Below are 25,231 nucleotides of genomic sequence, written 5' to 3'. Positions count from 1 at the left end.
CCTAATCTCGGTCCTAAAAGGCTTCCCCTTTATCCTCAAACTGTGATCCCTCCTTCTGGACTTCCCCAACATCGGGAACAATCTTCCTGCATCTAGCCTGTCCAATCCCTTTAGGATTTTATACGTTTCAATAAGATCCCCCCTCAATCTTCTAAATTCCAACGAGTATAAGCCTAGTTCATCCAGTCTTTCATCATATGAAAGTCCTGCCATCCCAGGAATCAATCTGGTGAACCTTCTATACACTCCCTCTATGGCAAGGATGTCTTTCCTCAGATTAGGGAACCAAAACTGCACACAATACTCCAGGTGTGATCTCACCAAGGCCTTGTACAACTGCAGTAGTACCTCCCTGCTCCTGTACTCGAATCCTCTTGCTATGAATGCCAGCATACCATTCGCCTTTTTCACCGCCTGCTGTACCTGCATGCCCACTTTCAATGACTGGTGTATAATGACACCCAGGTCTCGTTGCACCTCCCCTTTTCCTAATCGGCCACCATTCAGATAATAATCTGTTAATCCTGTTTTTGCCACCAAAGTGGATAACCTCACATTTATCCACATTAAATTGCATCTGCCATGAACTTGCCCACTCACCTAACCTATCCAAGTCACCCTGCATCCTCTTAGCATCCTCCTCACAGCTAACACTGCCGCCCAGCTTCGCGTCATCCGCAAACTCGGAGATGCTGCATTTAATTCCCTCATCTAAGTCATTAATATATATTGTAAATAACTGACCCTCAAGTCTGGAGTCTCCCATCTTGTTTATGAACTGTACCGAACTTTTTGCCAAATCCATCCTGAAAGACAAGAGCATAAGATGGGTGGTGTTACCAAGCAGAAGAGGGATACGGGTGAAAACCTCATGGATGGCGTCACTGCCTTCTGCTTGGATCACAGGTCAGTTTGCAGATTGATCAGCATCTGCAACCAATGCGAGTTGGAATCAGAGCTAAAGTTAACTGCACAAAGATAGAGGACATGCTCTTTGACAACCGGCCTGACCAATCCAGTGTCACCTTTAGCATTAGGTTGGATTACCTGAAGGTGCTGAAAGTCTGGTTCAGAGCAGCCGAGCTATACGACAAGAGCTGGCAGGAGCAGAATGGGAAGGTATAATACATATTGGGACTGTGGAGAGGACATTCTCCCTCAATAACAGGGAAGAACCTGATCATCAGGTGTGAGGTGCTCCAAGAGCTGCTATACTTGGTGCATATATGACCCACCCCTTCCCTCCTGGGAAATTACCCAGGCCATCTTGCGGTTTTATTTGGGAAACTAGGGTAGAGTGAGTCAAATCAGTTACGACGCATGTCCCTGGACATCAGGGACAAAATGTACCCAACATTGCCTCATCCTGTTGACCACCTTTATGTGGAACCTAACTATATGACCACCAAGTACCACAATGTGCCGAGGCTCTATCTGTTGCAGATGTTGTGTTGGGTCTCACCCCAGTGCTGCGCAGCATCCCACTCAGTTGGACATTGCTGCACTACTTGTCCTTTGAGGAAAAGTTCTTCACACCAACACTTTTGACAAGTCCATCAGTCATTGGTCAGCAAGGAGCATCCTGCAGACACTTCAGAAGGACTCAATTGATACAGTGGGGTGGCTCTCTGAGTAAACTGTCCAGATAATCTGGAAGAATTGGGTGCCATGGTAATGTAGTATTTAGCACAACGCTATAACAGCTCATGGCAGAGTTCAGAGTTCAACTCCAGAGCTGTCAGTAAGGAGTTTGTATGTATTCCCCTTGACCACGTGGGTTTCCTCCAGGTGCTCCACTTTCCTCCCGCAGTCCATAGACAAACCAGCTAGTAGGTTAATTAGACCCGGTTAATTAGACCCTCTAAATTGTCCTGTGATTAGGCTAGTGTTAAATAGGTGGTTGCCAAGTGGCACAGCTTGTTGGGCCAGAAAGCCTGTTTGACGCTGCATTTCTAAATAAAAATAAAATAAGAATGCCGCATTGATAGATTGAACCAGAAGTGACCAAGATTGTGCTTGTCAAATCCTTTCTGCATGTCTGGAGCATTACTCCCACTGTGCACTGCTTCTGAGAGATCTGTAGTAGGCATGAAATGATAATTCAACTCTTGGCAGACTGTGAGTTTGCTAAAAAGATGTGGAGAAAGATGCAAGGGCCTGTGTCATGGTTCACCACAGTTAGCTGCCTGATTATAGGGCTGTTCCCCGTGACATACTGAGAGACAGTCATCAAGTGCTGCTGGAAGATCATCAACTCGGTGAAAGATGCCTTTTGTTCTGCCCAAAACTTGTTGGCCCGACAGCACATCTAGATGTCCATAGTGGAATACTGCTGGCCTGCAATCTGGAATGTACCAGAGTACAAGCTAAAGGATACCCTGTAATTTGGTGCAGCCATTGCAAGGCCTTGGTGGGGAAGGACCACAGTATAGGGTTCTTTCACTACTGGAGAGGGAGGGGCCGGGTTGAGTGAGGAAGCAGAGGCATTGCACGATTTATTCTTTTAATTTTTTTAAATTATGAATAAAGTTTATTTTGGTAAAAATAGCTATAAGATTGAGGTTCAATTCCTGTGGCTGTCTGTAAGGAATTTGTATGTTCTCCCTGTGACCATATTGATTTCCTCGGGGTGTACTGGTTTCCTCCCACATTCCAAAGATTTTGCGAGTTAGGGTTAGCAGGCTGTGGACATGCTACGTTGGCACGAGAAGCTTGGTGATACATGCAGGCTGCCCCCAGCACATGTCAGATGTTGTTGGTCATTGTTTCAATGAATATGACATATAAAGCTTTTTATGTTTTATCACTTTACAATACAAAGTTCAAAGTAGATTTATTATCAAAGCACATACAGTACTGTGCAAAAGTCTTGGGCACCCTAATCACGGTATATACAGTATATGTATTTAAGATGATACATTGTTGACAGAATGTCAGATGGTGACGAGAGGGTGTGCAGAAGTGAGATATGTCAACTAGTGGAATAGTGTCGCAGCAACAACCTGGCACTTAATGCCAGTAAGATGAAAGAGCTGAGTGTGGACTTCTGGAAGGGCAAGATGAAGCAACACATACCAATCCTCATAGAGGGATCAGAAGTGGAGAAAGTGAGCAGTTTCAACTTCCTGGGTGTCAAGATCTCTGAGGATCTAACCTGGTCCCAACATATCGATGCAGTTATAAGGAAGACAAGACAGCTGCTATACTTCATTAGGAATTTGGAGAGATTTGGTATGTCAACAAATACACTCAAAAATTTCTATAGATGTACCATAGAGAGCATTCTGATAGGCTGCATCACTGTCTGGTGTAGGGGTGGGCTACTGCACAGGACCAAAAGAAGCTGCAGAGGGTTGTAAATTTAGTAGGCTCCATCTTGGGTACTAGCCTACAAAGTACTCAGGACATCAAGGAGTTGGTGTCTCAGAAAGGCAGCGTCCATTATTAAGGACCTCCAGCACCCAGGGCATGCCCTTTTCTCACAGTTACCATCAGGTAGGAGGTACAGAAGTCACACACCCAGCGATTCAGGAACAGCTTCTTCCCCTCTGCCATTCAATTCCTAAATGAACATTGAACCCTTGGACACTACTTCACTTTTTAAAATATATATTATTTCTGCTTTTGCACGATTTTTAATCTATTCAATATACATGCACTGTAAAATTGATTTATTATTATTTTATTTTTGTTTTTTTTCTTCTATTGTATGTATTGCATTCTACTGCTGCTGCTAAATTAACAAATTTCATGACACATGCCAGTGATAATAAACCTGATTCTGATTCTGACTTTTGCACAGAGCTGTGTTTGTCAATGTGGAGTGGAGAGTAAGTTTGTAAACCCGTCAGGAGCAAACAATGTTGGGAATGATGAGGAGCACCACAGAAGAGTTGTTGGACAGGTGGCAGAGAAGGAGTGCCAGGGCAGGGGATGCTGTGAGTGCAGACACACTCAGCTCTGAGACACCAGGCAAGGTCATTTGATTCCAAATAATTAATTTATTGATCATTACAGGATGTCTCTCTGGTGCTTTTTGCTCCCTCCCCTCTCTCTACCCCTTTTCCCAACCATGATTCCCCTTCCAACAACACAGATCCATATCGGAATCAGGCTTATCATCACTCATTGATGTCATTAATTTTTTTCTTTGTTTTTGCAGAAGTACAATGCAATACATAAAATTACTACAGTACTGTGTTATGTCTTTGGCACCTTAGCTCTATATATGTGCCTAAGAATTTTGCACAGTACTGTAAACATCACCATTTACAACCTGAGATTAGTTTTCTTGCAGGCATACACAGTAAATCCAAGAAATATAGTAGAATCCATGAAAGACCGCACCTAAAAAGGACGAACAAACAGACAACGCGCAAAAGACAAAAAAACTGTGCAAATACAATAAATAAACAAACAATAAATATTGAGAACATGAGATGAAGTATCCTTGAAAACGAGTCCATAGGTTATGGGAATAGTTTAGTAATGGCGCGAGTGAAGTTATCTCCTCTAGTTCAAGAGCCTTTTGATTGAGGGGTAATAACTGTTCCTGAACCTGGTGGTGGAGGTCCTTGATGATGGATGCTACCTTCTGTGTAGATGTGCTCAGTGGTGGAGACAGCTTTACCCGTGATGGACTGGGCTATATCCACTATTTTTTGTGGGACTTTCCATTCAATTTTTTAAGCATCCTGCAGGATCGTCGTGGTTCACTGGCACCATCTTGGCCAGCATCAATGGTGCAATCATTAATCACTCAGTCAAATAAGTGAACACCAAAAACTTCTACAAACTTCAGTGTATACCACTGAAAGTATCCTAACCAGTTACACCACAATCTGGTATGGCAATTCAAATGCAGGAATATATGAAGCTGCAAAGAGTATTGGAGTCAGCCAAATACATCAGGAGCATATACAGTACTTCACTGCCATCAGTAATTTCTACACAAGGTGCTGCCTCAATAAGACAATACCTATCAAAGTTGCCCACCATCCCTCTTCTCACTGCTACCATCATGCAAGTAGTGCACAAGTCTGAGGTCATACACCATGAGGTTCAAGAAGAGCCTCCCTTCAACCATTCAGTTCTTAAGTCAAACTCTACAACCCAATCACTACCTCAATATAGCAACACTATGACCATTTTCTGCTACCATGGACAAGTTTTTATTTTGATTGTATTTTGCTTGTATAATTTTGTATGATTTAATTTATGTTTTTCTTGTGAGTTTGAAGCGCATGAGATGCACTGGAAACAAATTTTTCATTGTGCCCATGCATACATGTGCTTGTGAGCTTGAGAATTAACTCGACTGACTATATAGGGAGCCATGTTACTTTCAAGTAGAGGAAAATAATGAGACCAATACTTTAAACACTTGAGGTGCACCTTTAGTTGGGGTTGACCATGGATGTTGTGTCTCAGCCATCTAAGTGATACAAAAGCCAGGGAATTATGATTTGGAGAGCAAGCTGTTACCCATGTAGCAGGCTCCCCCTCTCCAGACAGCTGATGAATCCAAAGAAGTGGTAATATTTTCAATATTTTAAAATGTAATATGATGCTGAAGAAACCTGTAATTTAGGATAAACTACTTCTGTAGAAATAAAATTCCACAATTCAGAAACATATAAGAGCAGCATAATATACAGCTTTCTTTGAGACTAGATTTTTTTTGTAGATTAGATACATTGACATGATAGTTTTCAGTGGATTAATGGTCTAACTTGTATCACATTTCATATTCGGTAACATACGTTTGTTCATTTTGATGAAATTTTAACAACACAAAGTATAGATTTAATTCATATTATTAATTAACTAAGTATTTTCCTCTCCTACAAAGGAAATTGGATTTGAAAATCATCGAATAGTGTTGAAGTATTCAGTGCCACCTCCGAACAAATGCAACTTAACTGATGTGCATATTGCATGTCATAAGCCAGAACTTGATGGTCCTGGCCAGCTTCCCAGACTCAGTATCCACAATCCCCACATGCCTGTACTTGTCTGAAGCAGAGGTAAAACACCATCTCACTGGTCATTTCAATACCAAATCAACAAAAAGTAATGACGAGCGCAAGAGCCAACCTCAATTTCACCAAGAGGTTTTGACAGAAGGCAAAGCTACAAGGGGCATAACTTGTCTTCTGTCAAAAGAGTAATTGATCTTTAATAGATTTCATAAGTATATTTCATAAGTATTTTAGGAGGTACTCAAAACAGTTAAAATTGATTTCTAAAACATACATTTTTAATCAAAATGTTCTTTGACAATATCAATTAAAGGAACAGAATGAAAACAGATCTTTTCATTTATCTCATAAATCAATCCTCACTGAATTTATATATAATTTCAGGTTCTCAGAACAGGCCTAGTGGAGGATCAGAGAGACGATTCCACACGTATTTGTGGGAATCCTAGCAAGACTGGGGCCTGCTAAAACAGAGTAACAGATGCAGCACCATCTGTCTTACTGCAAGTTTTGGACTTTCAGTGCACACTGAAAGTTAGAACTTATTTTCATTCTAATGGTTGACGGGTCCCTATAAAAACCATTAGCCACAGCCAGCATGATACGGCCTAATGTGAAACTTGAGTTCTACAATTCAAAAGTAGTGGATATCCAGCTCGACAAAGAAAATAGAATAAAGTTGTTGGATGGGAGACAGAAGCAGAGGGACAGATAGAGCACAAAAACACAGCTAATCCTACTTGTATTTATTACTGCATTCGCCATTTAAAAGATAGTAAACAGCATTATGATGATTACACACTACAAACTGTGTCACTGCTGAGTACCCAAAGGAAAACAAAGCCATAAATGGAATGAGAGATTCGTGAGAGAGGAAGGTCTAACATTTAAAGATGTCATGGATTAGAATCCATTGGGATAGACAGAAGTTTGAATCACAGCCTTAATAGGTCAAAAGGCTTGAGACTTTGTCAGGGCTAAGTAGATCAACCATTAAGGATTCAAAATTGATTGAATACATCAAAGTAAGAACAAACATGAATCAGGACTTAGGTGCAAGTGAACAATTAAATTAAAGGAAACCACTTTATTAGGGTTACAAGTGCAAGACTACTTATTACTCAGGGGACCCCTCTTAAAACCTACCTGATAGACCAAGCAGTGGCATGAAACGATTTTTTTGAGTACTAATTGATAAGCACACCTCAGAATAACCAGAATAATTTAAGAGCATTGTATGGTAAATTACATCATATGGCAAAAAAAGCATGTGATCAGCACTAGCTCTCTCAGGCTCCAAGTGTCAATCTACGTTTCTGGAACAGCGCAATTCAATCTGGAAATCTTTGCAATCATATTTCACTTGGGGAGAAAAAGTAATTTTCATATATAACTCACCAATTCAGACTGCTGTGCATCAAAAATTCTAAATGTGAATCTGTTTCAATGTCTAAGTAGACTGATACAGCTTCCAACTGAGCATCACACTTTCATTCCTACATTGAAGTGCTAACTTGAATTTTCCACTTATATTCTGTAGTGAAGTTCTAAACCTCTAAATGTTCAGGATTAACTATTATCATTGGAATAAATTAATACAAATGCAACAAATAAGAAAGTAAAATATTAGTTTACATGACCTACTTCATGATTGCATCGCCTCTGATCTGGGCTGACAATTACGTGCTAGGTGGCACCTAATTAATTAGCATGTTTATTTCGGCTTTTTTCTTAAAGATGTGCTGTGTGCCTCCCGGCTACCGCTGCGTTCTTCGCGAATCGGTACAGTATCTGTCCGGGGCCCGGGTGTTGGGGTGGTGGGACACGGGGGTGTCATCTCATCATCGATCAGGGCAGGCAGCTCATCTTCTCCTATGACTGCCTGCCTCGATGTCGACGGTCGAGGTTCATCGGCTGATGTGGAAGGCTTGCTTGACTGCTGAGCCTCGCGCATTTTTCTGTCATACAGTTGTTTGTAAGCACTCAAACCATCCTACAAATATCCCCTAAACCTACGTACCCTTTCAAAATTAAAGTCGTACTTTATCATTGCAGCGAAAATCTCACGTAGTTGCTTCACTTTCTGCATTAGGTTGCATTCGGTTTCGATTGTTATCCTTTCCTCTTCCAATTGCATCAGCTCTTCATCTATCAGTTCTTGGTCATGGGATGCCAAAACCTCTTCAACATCATCTTCGTCAACTTCCACAAGCCATACTCACTTTGTCCTTGTTTCGTTCACCATGATCAAAACCCTTAATTATGTCTAGTTTTACACTAAGTGTAACACCCTTACTCTTTCAGGCTTTTCAGACACCTTAGAACTCATCCTGCTAATGGCTGCTCAATGCAACATGTTAAAGCAATGCCGTTCCGAATCCGGGGCAGAGCGGCTGCTCGGGGTGTGCGCTGCCTTTTATCGTGCGCTGATTTTTTCGCGCGCTGATTTTTTATCGCGCGCTGCCTTTCTTCGTAACAGTGAAAACACCTTCTGAAAGCGAAAACAGGGTACTAATATAGGTCTTTCGTAACAGTGAGGTTTCATAAAGCGAACGTTCGAAAAGCAGGGGACACCTGTGCTCTCAAACTGAAAATGGAAAGTTATTTTGATAAACATTTAGTTCTCTGCATCTAACAATATGGGAAATCAACATAGCTGTAAATAAGAGGCTGAAGTTCCCAGACTTTTCACTGTGTATTCTGCCTTAGATTCTCTATTTCAGTGTGAACTATATCCATTATTGCAGCTATTCTCTGATCAAACATTAGTTGCAATTTCTGTAAACAGATTGTAGTTTGCTTGCTTTCAAATTTGTGAGCATGACCTTTAGCATTGTGGTTTCAGAAATCATTTGTCTTGCATCCAATGTTTGACAAGTTCTTTTGCTGTTCAGTGCATGTCATCCATCAGAATTTAGTAAATGGACTTTTTGAAATAGTTACCACAAACTCTGCCTGAGGCTTTTAAATATAATTTAAAAAGTTAGATCTGAACTATTACCCATTAGCCTTTTGATACACAAATCAAAAAGGCAGTAGATGGCCTTCAAGAATTTTGCTGCATTTTACAGAAGCACCTATCTGAATTTCAGACAATGATAAGCTGGTACTGTATCTATACTCCGTACAGGGAATAAATAAAAATGTCTAGCAATGATTTTACAAAGAAAATGGCAACTAACTGCCTTTTAACAAATTTCCTCTTCTTCTCCTCAATTCCATAAGGGATTATTTATAAACTAGATAAGTACCAGCTGGATCATCAATTCTGCTCCAAACGGTAAGTGTAATTAGCATCATAACCATATTTCCTTTGACTGGTAAGGTCACGTCCAACTGAAGCCCAAAAATATTTTTTTAAACTAAGGTCATGTTAAGTGAAAATATTTCAATACTTCTAATCATTCTTTAAAGGTAAAAAAAGTTTCAAAAAATACACATTCCAAAGTCATAGCACTTTTTAAGTTCGCAGCAAAAATACCCAAGTGGATTTGCAGCCACTATATCTATATGATAACGTGTTTCAAGTTCCATTCAAATGATATTTTACTAACCATATTATTGAGATAACTCGTTTCAGAGGTTCATCCTCTGCTTAAAGAATAGCCTGTGCAAAGCTCATCCAATTCAAATAAACTGTTTACACTGACATAGGCTAATTCCCTCACACTAAGTAACATAACTAAATTTCGCTTCTGCTTTCTTTTCCCTAAATTTTAAAGGCACAAATCTCTTAAAGCAAAAAAAGCTGCATTGCTGGAAACAGGAATCTAAGAGAAAATTATGGAGTACATATGTAGACTGGAGAACAGAGAAAACAATGTAGGAGTTGTAAAATTCAGAGCAATAAGATATTCAGCAGGTCAGGCTGGCATGTTCTACACCGAGAGGTAAAAGCACAAACATATGATCCAATATCACAGATGTCTAATATAAGACTATAAGACCAGAAGATATAGGAGCAGAAGTAGGCCATTCAGACCATCGAGTCTGCTCCACCATTCAATCATGGGCTGATCCTATTCTTCCAGTCATCCACACTCCCCTGCCTTCTCCCCATACTCTTTGATGCCCTGGCTAATCAACAACCTATCTATCTCTGCCTTAAATGCACCCAATGACTTGGATTCCACAGCTGCTCGTGGCAACAAATTCCACAGATTTACCTCACTCTGACTAAAGAAATTTCTCTGCATCTCTGTTCTAAACGGTCATCTTTCAATCCTGAAGTCGTACCTTCTTCTCCTACAGTTTCCTACCACGGAAAATAACTTTGCCATATCTAATCTGTTCAGGCCTTTTAATATTCGGAATATTTCTATGAGATCCCCCCCTCATTCTCCTGACTTCCAGGGAATACATCCCAGGAGCTGCCAGACATTCCCCAGACGGTAACCCTTTCATTCCTGGAATCATTCTCGTGAATCTTCTCCGAACTCTCTCCAATGTCAGTATATCCTTTCTAAAATAAGGAGCCCAAAACTGCACACTTACCTCCAAGTGTGATCTCATGAGTGCCTTATAGAGCCTCAACATCACATCCCTGCTCTTACATTCCATACCTCTAGAAATGAATGCCATCTTCACCACCGACTCAACCTGGAGGTTAACCTTTAGGGTATCATGCACAAGGACTCCCAAGTCCCTTTGCATCTCTGCATTTTAAATTCTCTCCCCATCTAAATAATAGTCTGTCCGTTTACTTCTTCCAAAGTGCATCACCATACATTTTCCAATATACAAGACCATAAAACATAGGAGCAGAATCAGGTCACCCAGCCCCTTGTGTCTGCTCTGCCATTCCATAATAGCTGATCCCAGATCCCACTCAACCTTATACACCCGCCTTCTCGCTGTATCCTCTGATGCCCTGACCGATCAGGAAACTATCAACTTCCGCCTTTATATATACTTACAGGCTTGGCCTCCACCACAGTCTATGGCAAAGCATTCCACAGATTTACTACTCTCTGACTAAAAAAAAAATCCCCCTTACCTTTGTTCTAAGGTCACTCTTCAATTTTGAGGCTGTGCCCTCGAATTCTGGATAACCCCACCACTGGAAACATCCTCTTCACATCCACCCTATCTAGACCTTTCAATGTTTGGTAGGTTTCAGTAAGATCCCCCTGCATTCTCCTAAATTCCAGTGAATACAGGCCCAAACCTGCCAAACACTTCTCATATATTAACGCCTTCTTCCCAGAATCATCCTCGTGAACCTCCTGATGAGTGTCTTATAAAGGCTCGGCATTATCTCCTTGCTTTTATATTCTATTCCTTTGAAATAAATGCCAACATTGCTTTTGCCTTCTTTACCATAGACTCAACCTGTAAATTAACCTTCTGGGAGTCTTGCAGTAGGACACCCAAGTCCTTCTGCACCTCTGATGTTTGAACCTTTTCCCCATTTAGATAATAGCTCGCACTATTGTTCCTTCTACCAAAATGCATTATTACTCATTTCCCAACACTGTATTCCATCTGCCATTTTTTGTCCATTCTTCCAATTTGTCCAAGTCCTGCTGCAATCGCATTGTTTCCACGGCACCTTCTACCACTCCACCTATCTTCGTATAATCTGCAAATTTTGCCACAATGCCATCAACTGCATTGACAAATAATGTGAAAAGTAGCAGTCCCAATACTGACCCCTGAGGAACACTAGTCACCAACAGCCAACCAGAAAAGGCCCCTTTTATACCCACTCGCTGTCTTGTCTGTCAGTCATTCTGCTATCCACGCCAGTATCTTTCCTGTAACGTCACAGGATTTTTTCTTGTTAAGCAGCCTCATGTGTGGCATCTTATCAAATGCCTTCTGAAACTTCAAGTAAATGACATCCACTGCCTCTCCTTTGTCCACCCTGCTCGTTACTTCCTCAAAGAATTCTAACAGATTTATCAGGCAAGTTTTCCCTTTATAGAAACCATGCTGACTTTGACTTACTTTATCATTAGTCACCAAGTACCTCAAAACCTCACCCTTGATAATAGACTCCAACACATTCCCAACCACTGGCCTATAATTTCCGTTCTTTTGCCTTCCTCCCTTTTTAAATACTGGACTGACATTTGCAATCTTCAAGTCCACCAGGACCATGCCAGAGTCAAGTAATTCTTGAAAGATCATGACCAATGCATCCATTATCTCTTCAGTAACTTCTCAGAACTCTGGGATGTCTTCCATCTGGCCCAGGTGACTTCTCCACCTTAAGACCTTTGAGTTTGCCTAGCACTTTTTCCTTTGTAATAGCAATGGCACTCACTCCTGCTCCCTGACTCTTATGGACCTCTGGCACACTGCTAGTGTCTTCCATAGTGAAGACAGATGCAAAATGCACATTAGGTTCATCTGCCATTTCCTTGTCCCCCATTACTACATCACCAGCATCATTTTCCAGTGGTCCAATGTCAAGTTACACCTCCCTTTTACTCTTTTTATAACTGAAAAAAAGCTACTGGTATTCTGCTTTACATTATTAGCAAATCTGCCCTCATATTTCATCTTTTCCCTTCTTATAGCTTTTTTAGTAGCCTTTTGTTGGATTTTAACAGCTTTCCAATCATCAACTTACCATTCACTTTCACCTCCTTATTTGCCCTTTCCTTGGCTTTTATGCAGTCTTCAACTTCCTTTGTACTAGCTTTCCAACCCCAGCCATTTGAGAACTTCTTCCTCTGTGCGATACATCTATCCTGTGCCTTGTGAACTATTCCCAGAAACTTCAGCCATTTCTGCTCTGCTGTCATCTCTTCCAGTGTCCTCCATTAATCCAACTGGGCAAGCTTGCTTCTCATGCCTCTAATTTCCCCTTATTCCATTGTGATACTGATGCATGTGAGTTATGCTTCTCCCTCTCAAATTGTACTATGAATTCAATCATAGTATGATCACTGCCTCCTAAGGGTTCCTTTACATTAAGCTCACTAATCAGATCTGGGTTACTACAGGACACCCGATCTAAGATAGCCTTTCCCCGAGTAGGCTCAAGCACAAGCTACTCTAAAAAGCCATCTCATAGGCATTCAACAAATTCCCTCTCTTGCGATCCGACACCCTGATTTTCCCAATCCCTTTGCATATTGAAGTCCCCCATTACAATTGTGTCATTACCCTTATTACATGCCTTTTCCAGCTCTCTTCACAATCTCAACCCCACATCTCGCTACTATTTGGAGGCCTATACCTATAATGGTTTTTTTACTCTTGCAGTTTCTTAATTCCACCACAAAGATTCAACATTCTCTGACCCTACATCACCTCTTTCTAAAGATGTAATTCTATCTCTTACCAACAGAGCTACACCACCACCTATGCCTTCCTGCCTATTCTTTCAATATAAAATCTATCCTTTGATGTTAAGCCCCCAACAATGGCCTTCTTTCAGCCACGACTCAGTGATGCCCACGTCATACCAACTAATCTCTAATTGCGCCACAAGTGCGTCCATCTTATTCTGAATGCTATGTGCATTTAAGTACAGCACCTTCAGTCCTAAATTCTTTGCCCTTTTGAATTTTGCCTTTATGGTACAATTCAACTCTTTGCTCTGTAAGCATTTATACCTAATCATTGGCTTGTCTTCCCTTATATTCATGTTACACCCATCAACTACTTGTAAACCTGCTAGCTCATCTACAGCTCTATCATACTGGCTCCCATCCCCCTGCCATATTAGTTTAAACGTGGAGAAAAGAAATTACAGTGGCAAGCAAAAGTTTGGGCACCCCTGGTTAAAATTTCTGTTACTGTGAATAGCTAAGCAAGTAAAAGATTACCTGATTTCCAAAAGGCATAAAGTTAAAGATGACACATTTCATTAATATTTTAAGATTGCTTTTTTCATTTCCGTCTTTTACAGTTTCAAAATAACAAAAAAGGAAAAGGGCCCGAAGCAAAAGTTTGGGCACCCTGCATGGTCAGTACTTAGTAACACCCCCTTTGGCAAGTATCACAGCTTGTAAACACTTCCTGTAGCCAGCTCAGAGTCTTTCAATTCTTGTTTGGGGAATTTTTGCCCATTCTTCCTTGCAAAAGGCTTCTAGTTCTGTGAGATTCTTGGGCCATCTTGCATGCACTGCTCTTTTGAGATCTATCCACAGATTCTCGATGATGTTTAGGTCAGGGGACTGTGAGGGCCATGGCAAAACCTTCAAACTTGCGCCTCTTGAGGTAGTCTATTGTGGATTTTGAGGTGTGTTTCGGATCATTATCCTGTTGTAGAAGCCATCCTCTTTTCATCTTCAGCTTTTTTTTTATATATACAGACGGTGTGATGTTTGCTTCCAAAATTTGCTGGTATTTAATTGAATTCATTCTTCCCTTTACCAGTGAAATGTTCTCTGTGCCACTGGCTGCAACACAAGGCCAAAGCATGATCGATCCACCCCCATGCTTAACAGTTGGAGAGGTGTTCTTTTCATGAAAACATACCTTTGCTCATTGTGGCCAAAAAGTTCTATTTTAATTTCATCAGTCCACAGGACTTGTTTCCAAAATGCATCAGGCTTGTTTAGATGCTCCTTTGCAAACTTCTGATGTTGAATTTTGTGGTGAGGATGCAGGAAAGGTTTTCTTCTGATGACTCTTCCATGAAGATCATATTTGTGCAGGCGTCGCTGCGCAGGTCTTAAAAGTTCCTCCAATAGCCAATTTTAAATTACTTAATCTTTATGATGTAAATTTGGGTTATTCATTTTTAAGGAATATCATTTTGTGTAATTTACTTTGCTATTTAGAAATTGATATTATAAAATTACATAGACTAAATTAAGGGAACCAGAATTGATCAATCATCAGAACCAATAACTCTTCAAACCTTTTCAGAGAGGTAGATTGATCACTGAATAAAATCAGCTTTAAAAATGCAATGTGTTGTGTATTCAAGTTGTGCATTAATACAGTGGCATGCAAAAGTTTGGGCACCCCGGTCAAAATTTCCGTTACTGTGAATAGTTAAGTGAGTAGAACATGAACTGATCTCCAAAGACCAATAGAGTGCACCACGACTCCAGAGTCTGCCAAATCTTCCTGAAGGTCTTTTGCAGTCAAGCAGGAGTTCTGATTTGCCTTTCTAGTAATCCCACAAGCAGTTTTCTCAGAAAGTTTTCTTGGTCTTCCAGACCTCAACTTGACCTTCACCATTCCTGTTAACTGCCATTTCTTAGTTACATTACAACTAAGGAAACGGCTACCTGAAAACACTTTTCTATCTTCTTATTGCCTTCTCCTGCTTTGTGGGCATCATTTATTTTAATTTTCAAAGTGCTAGGCAGCTGCTTAGAGGAGCCCATGGCTGCTGATTGTTGGGACAAGGTTTGAGGAGTCAGGGTATTTATAAAGCTTTGAAATTTGCATCACCTGGCCTTTCCTAATGATGACTGTGAACAAGCCATAGCCCTAGCAAGCTAATTAAGGTCTGAGACCTTGGTAAAAGTTATCTGGGAGCTCAAATTTCTTGGGGTGCCCAAACTTTTGCATGGTGCTCCTTTTCTTTTTTTCCCCACTCTAAAATTGTACAAAACAAAACTAATACACTAATCTTGCTTAAAATGTTGGAAAGAATGTTTCGTCTTTAACTTTATGACTTTTGGAGATCAGTTCATCTTCCACTCACTTAACTATTCACAGTAACAGAAATTTTGACCGGGGTGCCCAAACTTTTGCATGCCATTGTATTAATGCACAACTTGAATACACAACACATTGCATTTTTAAAGCTGATTTTATTCAGTTATCAATCTACCTCTCTGAAAAGGTTTGAAGAGTTATTGATTCTGATGATTAATCAATCTGGTTCCCTTAATTTAGTGTATGTAATTTTATAGATATCAATTTCTAAACAGCAAAGTAAATTGCACAAAATGACATTCCTTAAAAATGAATAACCCAAATTTACATCATAAAGATTAAGTAATTTAAAATTAGCTATTTGAGGAACTTTTAAGACCAATGGTTTATTTGAAGACTATGAATTTTCAGAATGAGATCACAGATGTTCCACAGCATTTAACATAGCAACTTGCAATTTTAACACCTGTAACAAAGGATATTGACCTAACGTGGGTCACAACAGCAAAACTATATTAAAAATTGGCAAAGGAGGAGTACGGGAGGTACAACTGTAAGGGAAGTACAATTATTCAGTATCAATAAGAGTCTTCAACGTACGAAAGTTAAATAGTGAGACAGCTGTAGTTAAGGGAGGCATTTCAATGTCTAAAGCCTTAGAATGACTGAACACATGAATTTCATTGGTGGGAAAATAGAACAGATATAGATGCAGGAGGCCAAAACCATATGAATTTTAAGGAGGTTTTGGAGAGGTGAAGTAACAAAAAAATTGCAAATAAGAGGATGGGAATTTTATATCGGGTATTTTGAAATCCAAACACAATCAGATAATGGGAAAATTGATTTGTCATGAGTTAGAGTAATGTAGGAAAACTTCTGGATAAACTCAGTTTCAATAGAGGATATAAAGACAACAAAGGCAAGTACATCAAAATGGCAAGTTTAGAGATTACAAAAATGTGAATATGATTTCAGCAACAGATGAGGCAGGAGTCAAGATGGATAATCTAGCTGTTTTTAAATGGCAAAAAGGAAATGGAGATAGAAGCTCATCACCAATGTAAACATCAGAAAATATTCTATAGGGGGATACAATCAAGCAAAGAATCTTACCAATTACATGCTATATATCAAGAGATATACAGATGAATAGCTTACAAAATCTTTTGTAAATGCTGTGAAAACAGTACTACATATTTACTCAATGTTTTTTAATACTGCAATTGTAGAAGTCAGAAATTAAAAAAAATAAAATTCCAGAAGTAGTCAGATCAGGTAAAAACTATGGAACACAAAACAGAAGCAGTGTTCCAGGTCAATGATTTCATGAGAACAAATGCCAAGAATGGAGAGGTTAGAATGCAAATGAAATAGAGAATCAAAAGGCTGCTAATTGGCAAATTAGAGCAGCTCTTGAATAAATGCAGACATCCTCCAAAATAGTCATTCTAGAGGAGATTATGTTAAAAGCAGTGAATGCATTATACTAAACTGGCAAAATCTAGGTAAATTACGAAGTGTCAGATTTTTGAACAGAATGAACCAACCCATGAAAACTCCCTCACTATATTTGCTCTCTTTTTGCACCATTGATATAATTTATAGTATTTGTATATTTTGCACTGTATTGCTGCCGCAAAACAAATTTCACAACATATGTCACTGGCATTAAATCTGAGTGTCTTAGTTTCTGATACGAAATAGGAAAAGGTTAAAAGGGGCAAGTATGGCATCTCCTGCAGGTAAAGGTGCGTGATAAGGGGAATAACTTTTGGTGGAGATGGAATCGTGAACCAGAGCATCTGAGAGGAATGGTTTTTAAAGAATGTTAAAATACAAATGGAAAAATTAAATATATCGGGTAGTGATGCCATTAAAGATAGTGGAAATCCAATGAATATGATATCTAGTGAAAGGTGAGAGCAAAAGGAACCTTATTCTTACTTTGAGGAAGAGTGAGTGAGAATAGGGGAAGAAATGTTGGTTAGGATACCATAGCAGAGGAAAATTTAAGACTTCACCTCAGAACTGGGTGCAGGGCTTCATCTTAAAAATATACATGATGGAGCCCATGCGAGCAAACGGAAGGAAAATAGGATTTTTTTTTTAACAATATGGGCTTCCCCAAAGTGCAAACATTTATATATGACACACATTATTATATTACTCCTTTATTCCTTACAGAGACTATGCCCCAAAATTTTTTACTAAAGTTTTCAAAAAATTACACGTATCAACTGTAATGCTCTCAAAGTGGCATTACCAGGTTTCCCTGTATCATGTCATGCTGTAGCAGCTTCTGCACCCACTAATCTACTGAAAGATTGCAAAATCTCAGCTGCAATATCAATAAACAACCTTTTAAAAGGGGTGTGCTTACACCACAAGGAACACTCTTCTAGCTATATTGCTTCAAGAATGGAGACTACAATTGAGGAATGTTAATTAAGCTTTTGTTTACAGAAAATTTATTGAAGATACAAAGAAAGGTCTATCTTAAGTGAGCTGCACGTACAAGAAACAGTAAGGACGTAGAGTATTATGGAGCAGCTTAGCAAAGAATGCAGTTGAAGCATTGGTCTTTAATCAGGTTTCAGAGGAAATCTATTTAGCAGAAGCGGATTATTCTGTCATTAGTGATGAGGAAAGTCACATCAGAGACAATTTTTACACATCGCACTGCTGTTCACACCATTTGAAGGTATCTCACATTACAAGTTGTCAGGGATCAAATTTCCCAAGAGGTGCCAATGAAATGGGCACAATATTGGCTTACACAGGGAAAATCTTATTTTCAACTGCAGAGCAGTAAATTGGCTTCTTCCAATGCTGAAATACTCCTTGCTAAAATAAACATAAAATAATCTCATTGGAACATTTGAGCTGGCACACAAGCAGTTAGGTTTGTCAAAAAGTATGATATAATTCTTTACAAAAAAGGATCTAGTGCTTTCCCAGAATATATGATGAAGAAACTTTTCTCGGCCTTCCAGTTGTGTACAGGTATCGACTTTACAGGTAATTGATGTTTCATTGACAAACTCTGCCACCTTCATCTGGGATGATGTCTGGGCAGGTCTAGTTCAGTGTTATTTATACCACCGTCATCCATCCCTCCTGATTGCAAACAAGGTGGGAGAATGGAAATCTGATTGGATGAGGACTAATTAATCAAATTCTAGGTCTTACTCAGAGTGAGGTCTTCATCTTTGCTAGAATTTATTTTCTTTAGTTTTATTTCAATGGCTTCCTTCACGAGGCGGTTCCAAAAGCCACTGGTGCAGCACAGTAGTTTTGAGTCAAAGTTACTCCTATGATTATTGTGAATGCAATGTTCTGCTATTGCCAGTTTTTCTGGGTAACCCAAAAGGATACATCTCCTGTGCTCCTTGATGCGGGTTTCCACCACATGTTCCATCTGGCCAATATACGCTGCTCCACATTCACATGGAATCCTGTAAACACCAGCCACCCTGAGTACCAGGTCACCTTTGACCCACATAAATTGTGATTAGAGCTTCCTTACGGATTTGTGGATCGTATAAATCCAGTATTTCTTCAGGATCCTGGCAATCTTCCAGAAACTGTGGAAATACAGGCAGTAGCAACAGATTCCTCCTAATTGTTAGGTTTCCTGGTTTTTCCGTCGGCCCTTTTAAGGGCCCAATTGATTTCCTTCACCTTGTGGCCATTCTGTAGGAGCATTGTGTGTAATCTTCTCATTTCCTTGTGGAGACTCTCGGGTGCAAAATAGTTTTCGCATGGTTAATCAGAGTAGAAAGAACTGCTCTACGTTGGGAGGAATGATGGCAGCTGTAAGCCATGAGGTACAAGTCTGTGTGAGTGGGTTTCTGATAGATGCCATGTCCGAGTCTACCATCCAGTTTCCATTGCATTCATTGCATTCACAATGGCCATAGGATTGACTTCACTGACACAAAACTATTGTGCTGTGCCAATGGCTTTTGGGACCACCTGGTGAAGGAAACCATTGAACTAAAACTAGAGGAAAAGAATTTTCCATTGAATAAAGAAAGTCGTCTCACTCTAAGTAAGAACTGGAAAAGAAGGTGGGACAGTGGAAACCTGACTGGATGAAGACTAACTAATCAGGAGAGGCAGGTGACACGAGTATAAATACCACTGGACTAGACATGCCCAGGCATCACTCTGGATGAAGATGGCAGAATTTCTCATCAAAATGTCGGTTAAAACCGCTACCTCTACCTGACTGGAACCCAAAGAGAGTTTATTCATTCATAATTGTTTGCACTCCGAACAAATCAACTGTCACTGTATTTGAATTCAAAGGAATGATAATTTTGTACAAACTAATCAAAATTATTATAAAATCAGGTGTCTATTTTATATGCATACCAGCTTGTAAGTGGGGATAATATCAGCACAATATATAACAAGTGTACTTATCTATGTTGAGGCTCTGTTCCTGACCCTGGCTCACATCTTTCCAGATGTTTGAGAAATACAATAAAAACATTATACATTCGTATGCATATAGTAGCACTTTATTCTCTATTTTCCAACTAGGTCAGTAATGTTAATCTTCCGTGGCATTAATTATCGGTGAAAATAAGTAACAAGATCCGTATGCTGCTGTGCCATTGGCCATATCAAATCAGTGCACCAACATCATCCTAATCTTCAAAGGCAATGATTATTCTTTTTTGCAGGTTCTTTGTGACATTTTCATGGTTCTCCTAAAGCTATTTATTTTTGTTAAATTGTTTTTTGAAGTCCCTTTCTTTCAGATAACTTTTTTAAATTTGAAAATCAATTTGATTTGGACACCATTTCTTTATTCCCTAGATCTGAAAATTCATGCCTTTATTCCTCCTGGAGTGACTTTTTATTATAGACGATTCTCAAAACATGGGAATATGAGAATGATCAGAAAAACTATGAATGAATCAACCAGCCTCAACACACAACACATCCTTCTGGAAACATCCAAGATTAAATTAGCATTAGAATGCAATGCCAAGTTCCCATGAAACTGCTGATTATTTTAAATAGTTGTCAAAAAGTTTTTATCCAATGCTTTTAGTCAGGTAAAGGTGAGTGAAAATCAATTCTTTTGCTCAAGTGCGAATAGTCATTCCCTGTGCACACATCAGATACTGCCCTGTTTTGAGTTCCAAAAGATGAAGGAGCTACTGAACTGAATAAAAGGATTAATTTCTAAAATGCTTTTTTTTTAAAATTGTAAGGTTATTTAAGTAGCTGTTGATTGTGTTTGTTATAGCAAATAAAAAAGCTACAAATTCAATTAAAATATTGAGTACAGTGGAACTTCTATAATTTAACATCCTGATTTATTGCTAAAATTTCAAAGTCTTGTACTAAACAGCCAAATAACAATAGTCACCCTTACTCTTGTCAAAATTAACTTCAATGTATAGGAAGAATAAACACAATTTATGTTATTTGTACTGTGCTCATCATCTTTCTCAGGCCCATTTATGCAAAACCAAACATTGAAGATTGCTAGTTTCTTTTGTCACATACCCCGTGACGGGTTAAAGAACCAGCAGAAATGGAAAACACTTTGGAGTCTGGGATTGCTATTCGCTAATATTATTTATTAGTAACTATGCAATACAGTAATATAAATGCAGATATATCAAATAGGTTAGCAATGATTATATATGTGTGTGGACATATATGAAAACCAAGCTCCTTCAAATCTAGGGGTAAAAAGATACAGTCTTACAGTGATGAGTAAAGTTCAGTTCAGTTCGTGGTGTTGAGTCGAGTAGTGATGGAGAGAGAGAGATATTTGTAATCCAGGGTAAATGTCCAGAGAAGGCAATTACATCGATATTCCCCAGATTCCACGACAGCAATACAAGATAACAAGGGCTGTAGGTTTTATCTCTGAAGTTGTTCCACTCCACACACGAAATATCACCGATAGTGATCTTCAACGAATATCCTTTCAACACAAGTGGTACCACACCCGAGTTCAGCTATGGGTCATCCCAAAGTGGTGGCCACAGGATACACCAACAGAATCCACGTATGGATTATCACCAACAGCAGCCTATCACTGAGGTACCATCTTCCAGTGGTAAAACTACCAACCCAGGCAAGGATTATCACACACAGGTGGTTTCCACACAAGGTTACCCCAAACACACAACTGTGATAGCCACTTATCCAGTTCCACGACATATGAAATAACTCCAACAGTGATTTGCCACAGGGGTGTCTTTCTTCAGTGAACTACCACACCCACACAAGGGTAACACACAAGTGGTATTCACAAAGGTACTCCCCTCATGAGAGAACCCACACCTGTGGATTAATAACATGACAGTCACACCTTCGTATTCAAATGGAACTCAAACTCACCCTTAAGGGCTACTTAGAGAGAGTCCAAACAGTGACTTCTTTGTCACTAGGTTTCTTCTGTTTCAAACCTATCCCTCCTCTCTTCTCTTTCTTTAAAGTCACCAAATGTGACCACAAAAAAGGACGCCGCTTTCTGTGGGTGAATTATCAACCCAGGCAAGGGTTGGACACACGAATAACTTCCCACCAGTCACACCTTTTCCAGACTGCGAGAGCCACTGATCGATTCTCCTGATCGATCCTCTGAAAACCCACCTTTCTGTGAGCACAACAAAGCTCGTCCAATGTCCAAAACCATGTGTCCATCAGTCTATCAGCTGACCTTCTATTTATCTCACCATGCTGAACACCAGCTGTCCATCAAGTAGCTCCTCCCTTCTCTCTCTGTAAGAACACAGAAGCTGGCAATGTCCTTGCAAAAGTATAAACGTGCTGCAGAGAAACCATAAAACCATCTCCAAGCAGCCTTCGCCTCTCTCTCTCTTAATAACAAGATGTCTGTGCTGGACACCTCTTTCTCTCTTTTCAAAAAGCACAGTTCATAGGGGTAATTCAGGATCCCGTCACACTATAATACATTCAGATGGCAAATTTTCTACGACAGAACTTCCTCTGAGGTTGTCCAATCTTAAATTTAAAGAACAATTGTATTTTTGACAAGGATTGAGCATCTGTATTTTGTTTTTGCAAAGTTCAAATTATTTTGCCAGTTTGGTATATTATTCTGATTTGGACATCTTCACATATTAAACTCCAAAGAAGCTGTCTTCTTGTGTTACAATTAATTCAAATTTTCTGCTTTTTTACTTATTGTTTCTTCTGTGTTTCTGAAATAATTTATGCAGACACATGATCTAGTCATCCCGTATTGAGATTATGATCAATGGTGCTGTGTGGCATATGCCATGTAACGGAATGTTATTGTGGAGAAAACTTTCACCCTGTCAGCCCAAAAGGATTTCAAACCCATAAGAGCAATGTGTTGATCATTGCCTCTTTCAGTATTCTTCCTAGCAAATGTAATGAAGCATTACGCTTCTAATTTTAAAACCACTAGTTTTAAAATGTTTAACTTTTGTTCTATTTAAGTAAAAGTTAATGATCAACACATTGCCCTTTTAGCATTCAAAACTCTTTTGGGCTGACAGGATGAAAATTTTCTCCACAACAACACACTGTTACATGGCATATGCCATACAACACTGTTGATCATAATCTCAATACTAGGTGACTGGATCATGTGTCTGCATATATTATTTCAGAAACACAGAAGAAAACAATTGACAAAACTGTTACATCTAGCCTGCTTTCATATCTTTCTTTAATCCTGAGTCAAATTTAGAGTTTTTGTATATTAGGGGAATTAAATGCTATGGGGAAAAGATAGTTAGAGATGAGTCCCTGGTCAAATCAATCATGATCTTATTGAATGGTGGAGCAGGCTTGATGGGTCAGATGGCCTACTCCTGCTCGTATTTCTTATGTTTCTAATGTATCATTAAAAGTTTGCATGGCATAAGCATAATGATAAAATAAATGAAGCTGCACAAACTTAACATTTGAGGTGCACATGGAATTATTTTGTTAGTGACTTAGAAGATAGGATTTGATTCTGCCCATGATTTAAAAACTCTCCCAAACAGTTCATGCAGTAGAGATTAAATAATTACACAAACGTGCACTGAGTTGTAACCATTAGAGTAGAAATAATTGCTGTTACTGACTTTCAGACAATTATTGAAGTGGAAGTCCAGATTCTGCAGCTTTTCAAACAAAAACAGAAAATGGTGTAAGCACTCCGCAGTGAAGCAGTATCAGGTGGAAAGAGAAAAATAATTAACATTTTATAACACTAACTCTCCATCATAACTAGTGTAACACCCTGGGGAATGGTTTCACTGCTAATGTAATGGTCTTTCTGTAGAAGCACAGCTAATGTAATGGTTTTCTGTAGCAGCAGTGTTTGGGTTATGGCTAGAGATAATGGGGGCTTTGGAATGTGCACCATCCAATGAAGGGAGTGTTTTTTCTTGTTGTGTGCTGAGACCGAGGTGATCTGGTTATTTATCAGTGAAGCTGGAGTTTTCGGCGGACAATATGGGAGTGGCTGAGGCCCTTGATACATTAGCACTAATTTGTCCAGACCCCGTTGAGAAGGGTGGTATTTCAATTCTTGTGGAGACCAGCACTCCTGTTGTGAGGAGTGTCATGGGAGCCTGCAAGGAGAAAGCTGGAAACAGCTTCCTGAGAACATTTTTCTGTTCACCTGGTGTTTCAAGCTGCTTTTGAGGAAGTGCATTGGGCTGGATAACGAGTTTAGACGAGGCACTGTGTGGTTCACCCAGTCCAAGCCAATCATGTTATGGCCAGGGGAAGTAGCGAGAGTAATGGGAAACCCCAAATTTCCGGGAATGTCCGAGGGTGAGGCCTGGTTGGTGGATGCTCCGGAAGACCACGAAGAGGAGTCAGGTATGCCTGCTGGGGTACTGGTGAGGCTCGAACTGCAGAAGCCCTTGGTTGTACAGGCAAACAGGATGGTAGTGATTGTCAGGAACACTATGAAGAGGGAGGTCACCTTCAGGCGGGGGATGCCCCTGGCCAATCTTTTTCCGGTGACGGTAATGTCTAGTGTCCTTGTGAGACAAGCCAGGAAGAAGCTATCTGAAAAAGGGGGAAAGTTGACCACTGAGTCAAGTTTGGGGACTCCCTGGTACCTGCGAGTTGGAAGAGGAGGTTGGGAGAGAAGATGTTGAAACTGGAAACTGCCTTTTCAAGTTTGATGTGGGTTGTTCCAAGGGTGCTTGCCACACTATCCAGTTGCCGAGAACACCCTGTTCTGAGAGAGGTCACGGCGACTGGTCTGGTCCTTGCAAAGGTAGAAGACATTTGGCAGCATCTGTGTAAGTTGAAGGAAGCAGGGATCATCACCGAGTCCAGAAGCCTCTATGCGTCCCCAATAGTAGTGGCCAGGAAGAAGAATGGGAAGGTACAGATGTGTGTGGACAATAGGACTCTAAGCAGGCATACCGTCCCCGAACAGTATACGGTCCCAAGGATTGAAAGCGTGCTGGCCTGTCTGAGTGGTGTGAAGTGGTTCAGTGTGCTGAACTTGAAGAGTGGATATTACCAGATCCCTATAAGTGAGGCTGACAAAGAGAGGACAGCATTTATATATCCACTGTGATTCTTCCAGTTCAAGAGGATGCCCCAGGACCTATTGGGAGACCCTGCAACCTTCCGGCGTGTCATGGAGAAAACGGTAGGGGATATGAACTTGCTTGAGGTATTGGTGTATCTGGATG

At 40.0% G+C, this 25,231-nt stretch overlaps 1 protein-coding gene and 1 long non-coding RNA gene across 9 annotated transcripts in view; one reads left to right on the top strand and one right to left on the bottom strand.

Annotated features, from left to right (window-relative positions):
* Positions 1–25,231, bottom strand: part of cfap20dc (CFAP20 domain containing) — a 488,877-nt gene that overhangs the window by 409,097 nt on the left and 54,549 nt on the right. The window contains exon 3 of one of the 8 annotated variants that reach the window (XM_063067991.1): positions 745–806. The exons of the other annotated variants lie outside the window; for them this stretch is intronic. Coding sequence (XP_062924061.1) covers positions 745–805 — 61 coding nt within the window. The 5' untranslated portion in view covers position 806. The remainder of the gene's footprint in view (positions 1–744; positions 807–25,231) is intronic. 8 annotated transcript variants of the gene reach the window in all.
* The window catches only part of LOC134356828 (uncharacterized), a 36,540-nt gene that overhangs the window by 10,159 nt on the left and 1,150 nt on the right, over positions 1–25,231 (top strand). The gene's annotated exons all lie outside the window — the stretch shown is intronic.

The sequence above is a fragment of the Mobula hypostoma genome, chromosome 15 (genome assembly GCF_963921235.1).
Source record: "Mobula hypostoma chromosome 15, sMobHyp1.1, whole genome shotgun sequence".
In the NCBI taxonomy this organism is placed as follows: Eukaryota; Metazoa; Chordata; class Chondrichthyes; order Myliobatiformes; family Myliobatidae; genus Mobula; species Mobula hypostoma.
This window is presented reverse-complemented; position numbering and strand designations above follow the sequence as displayed.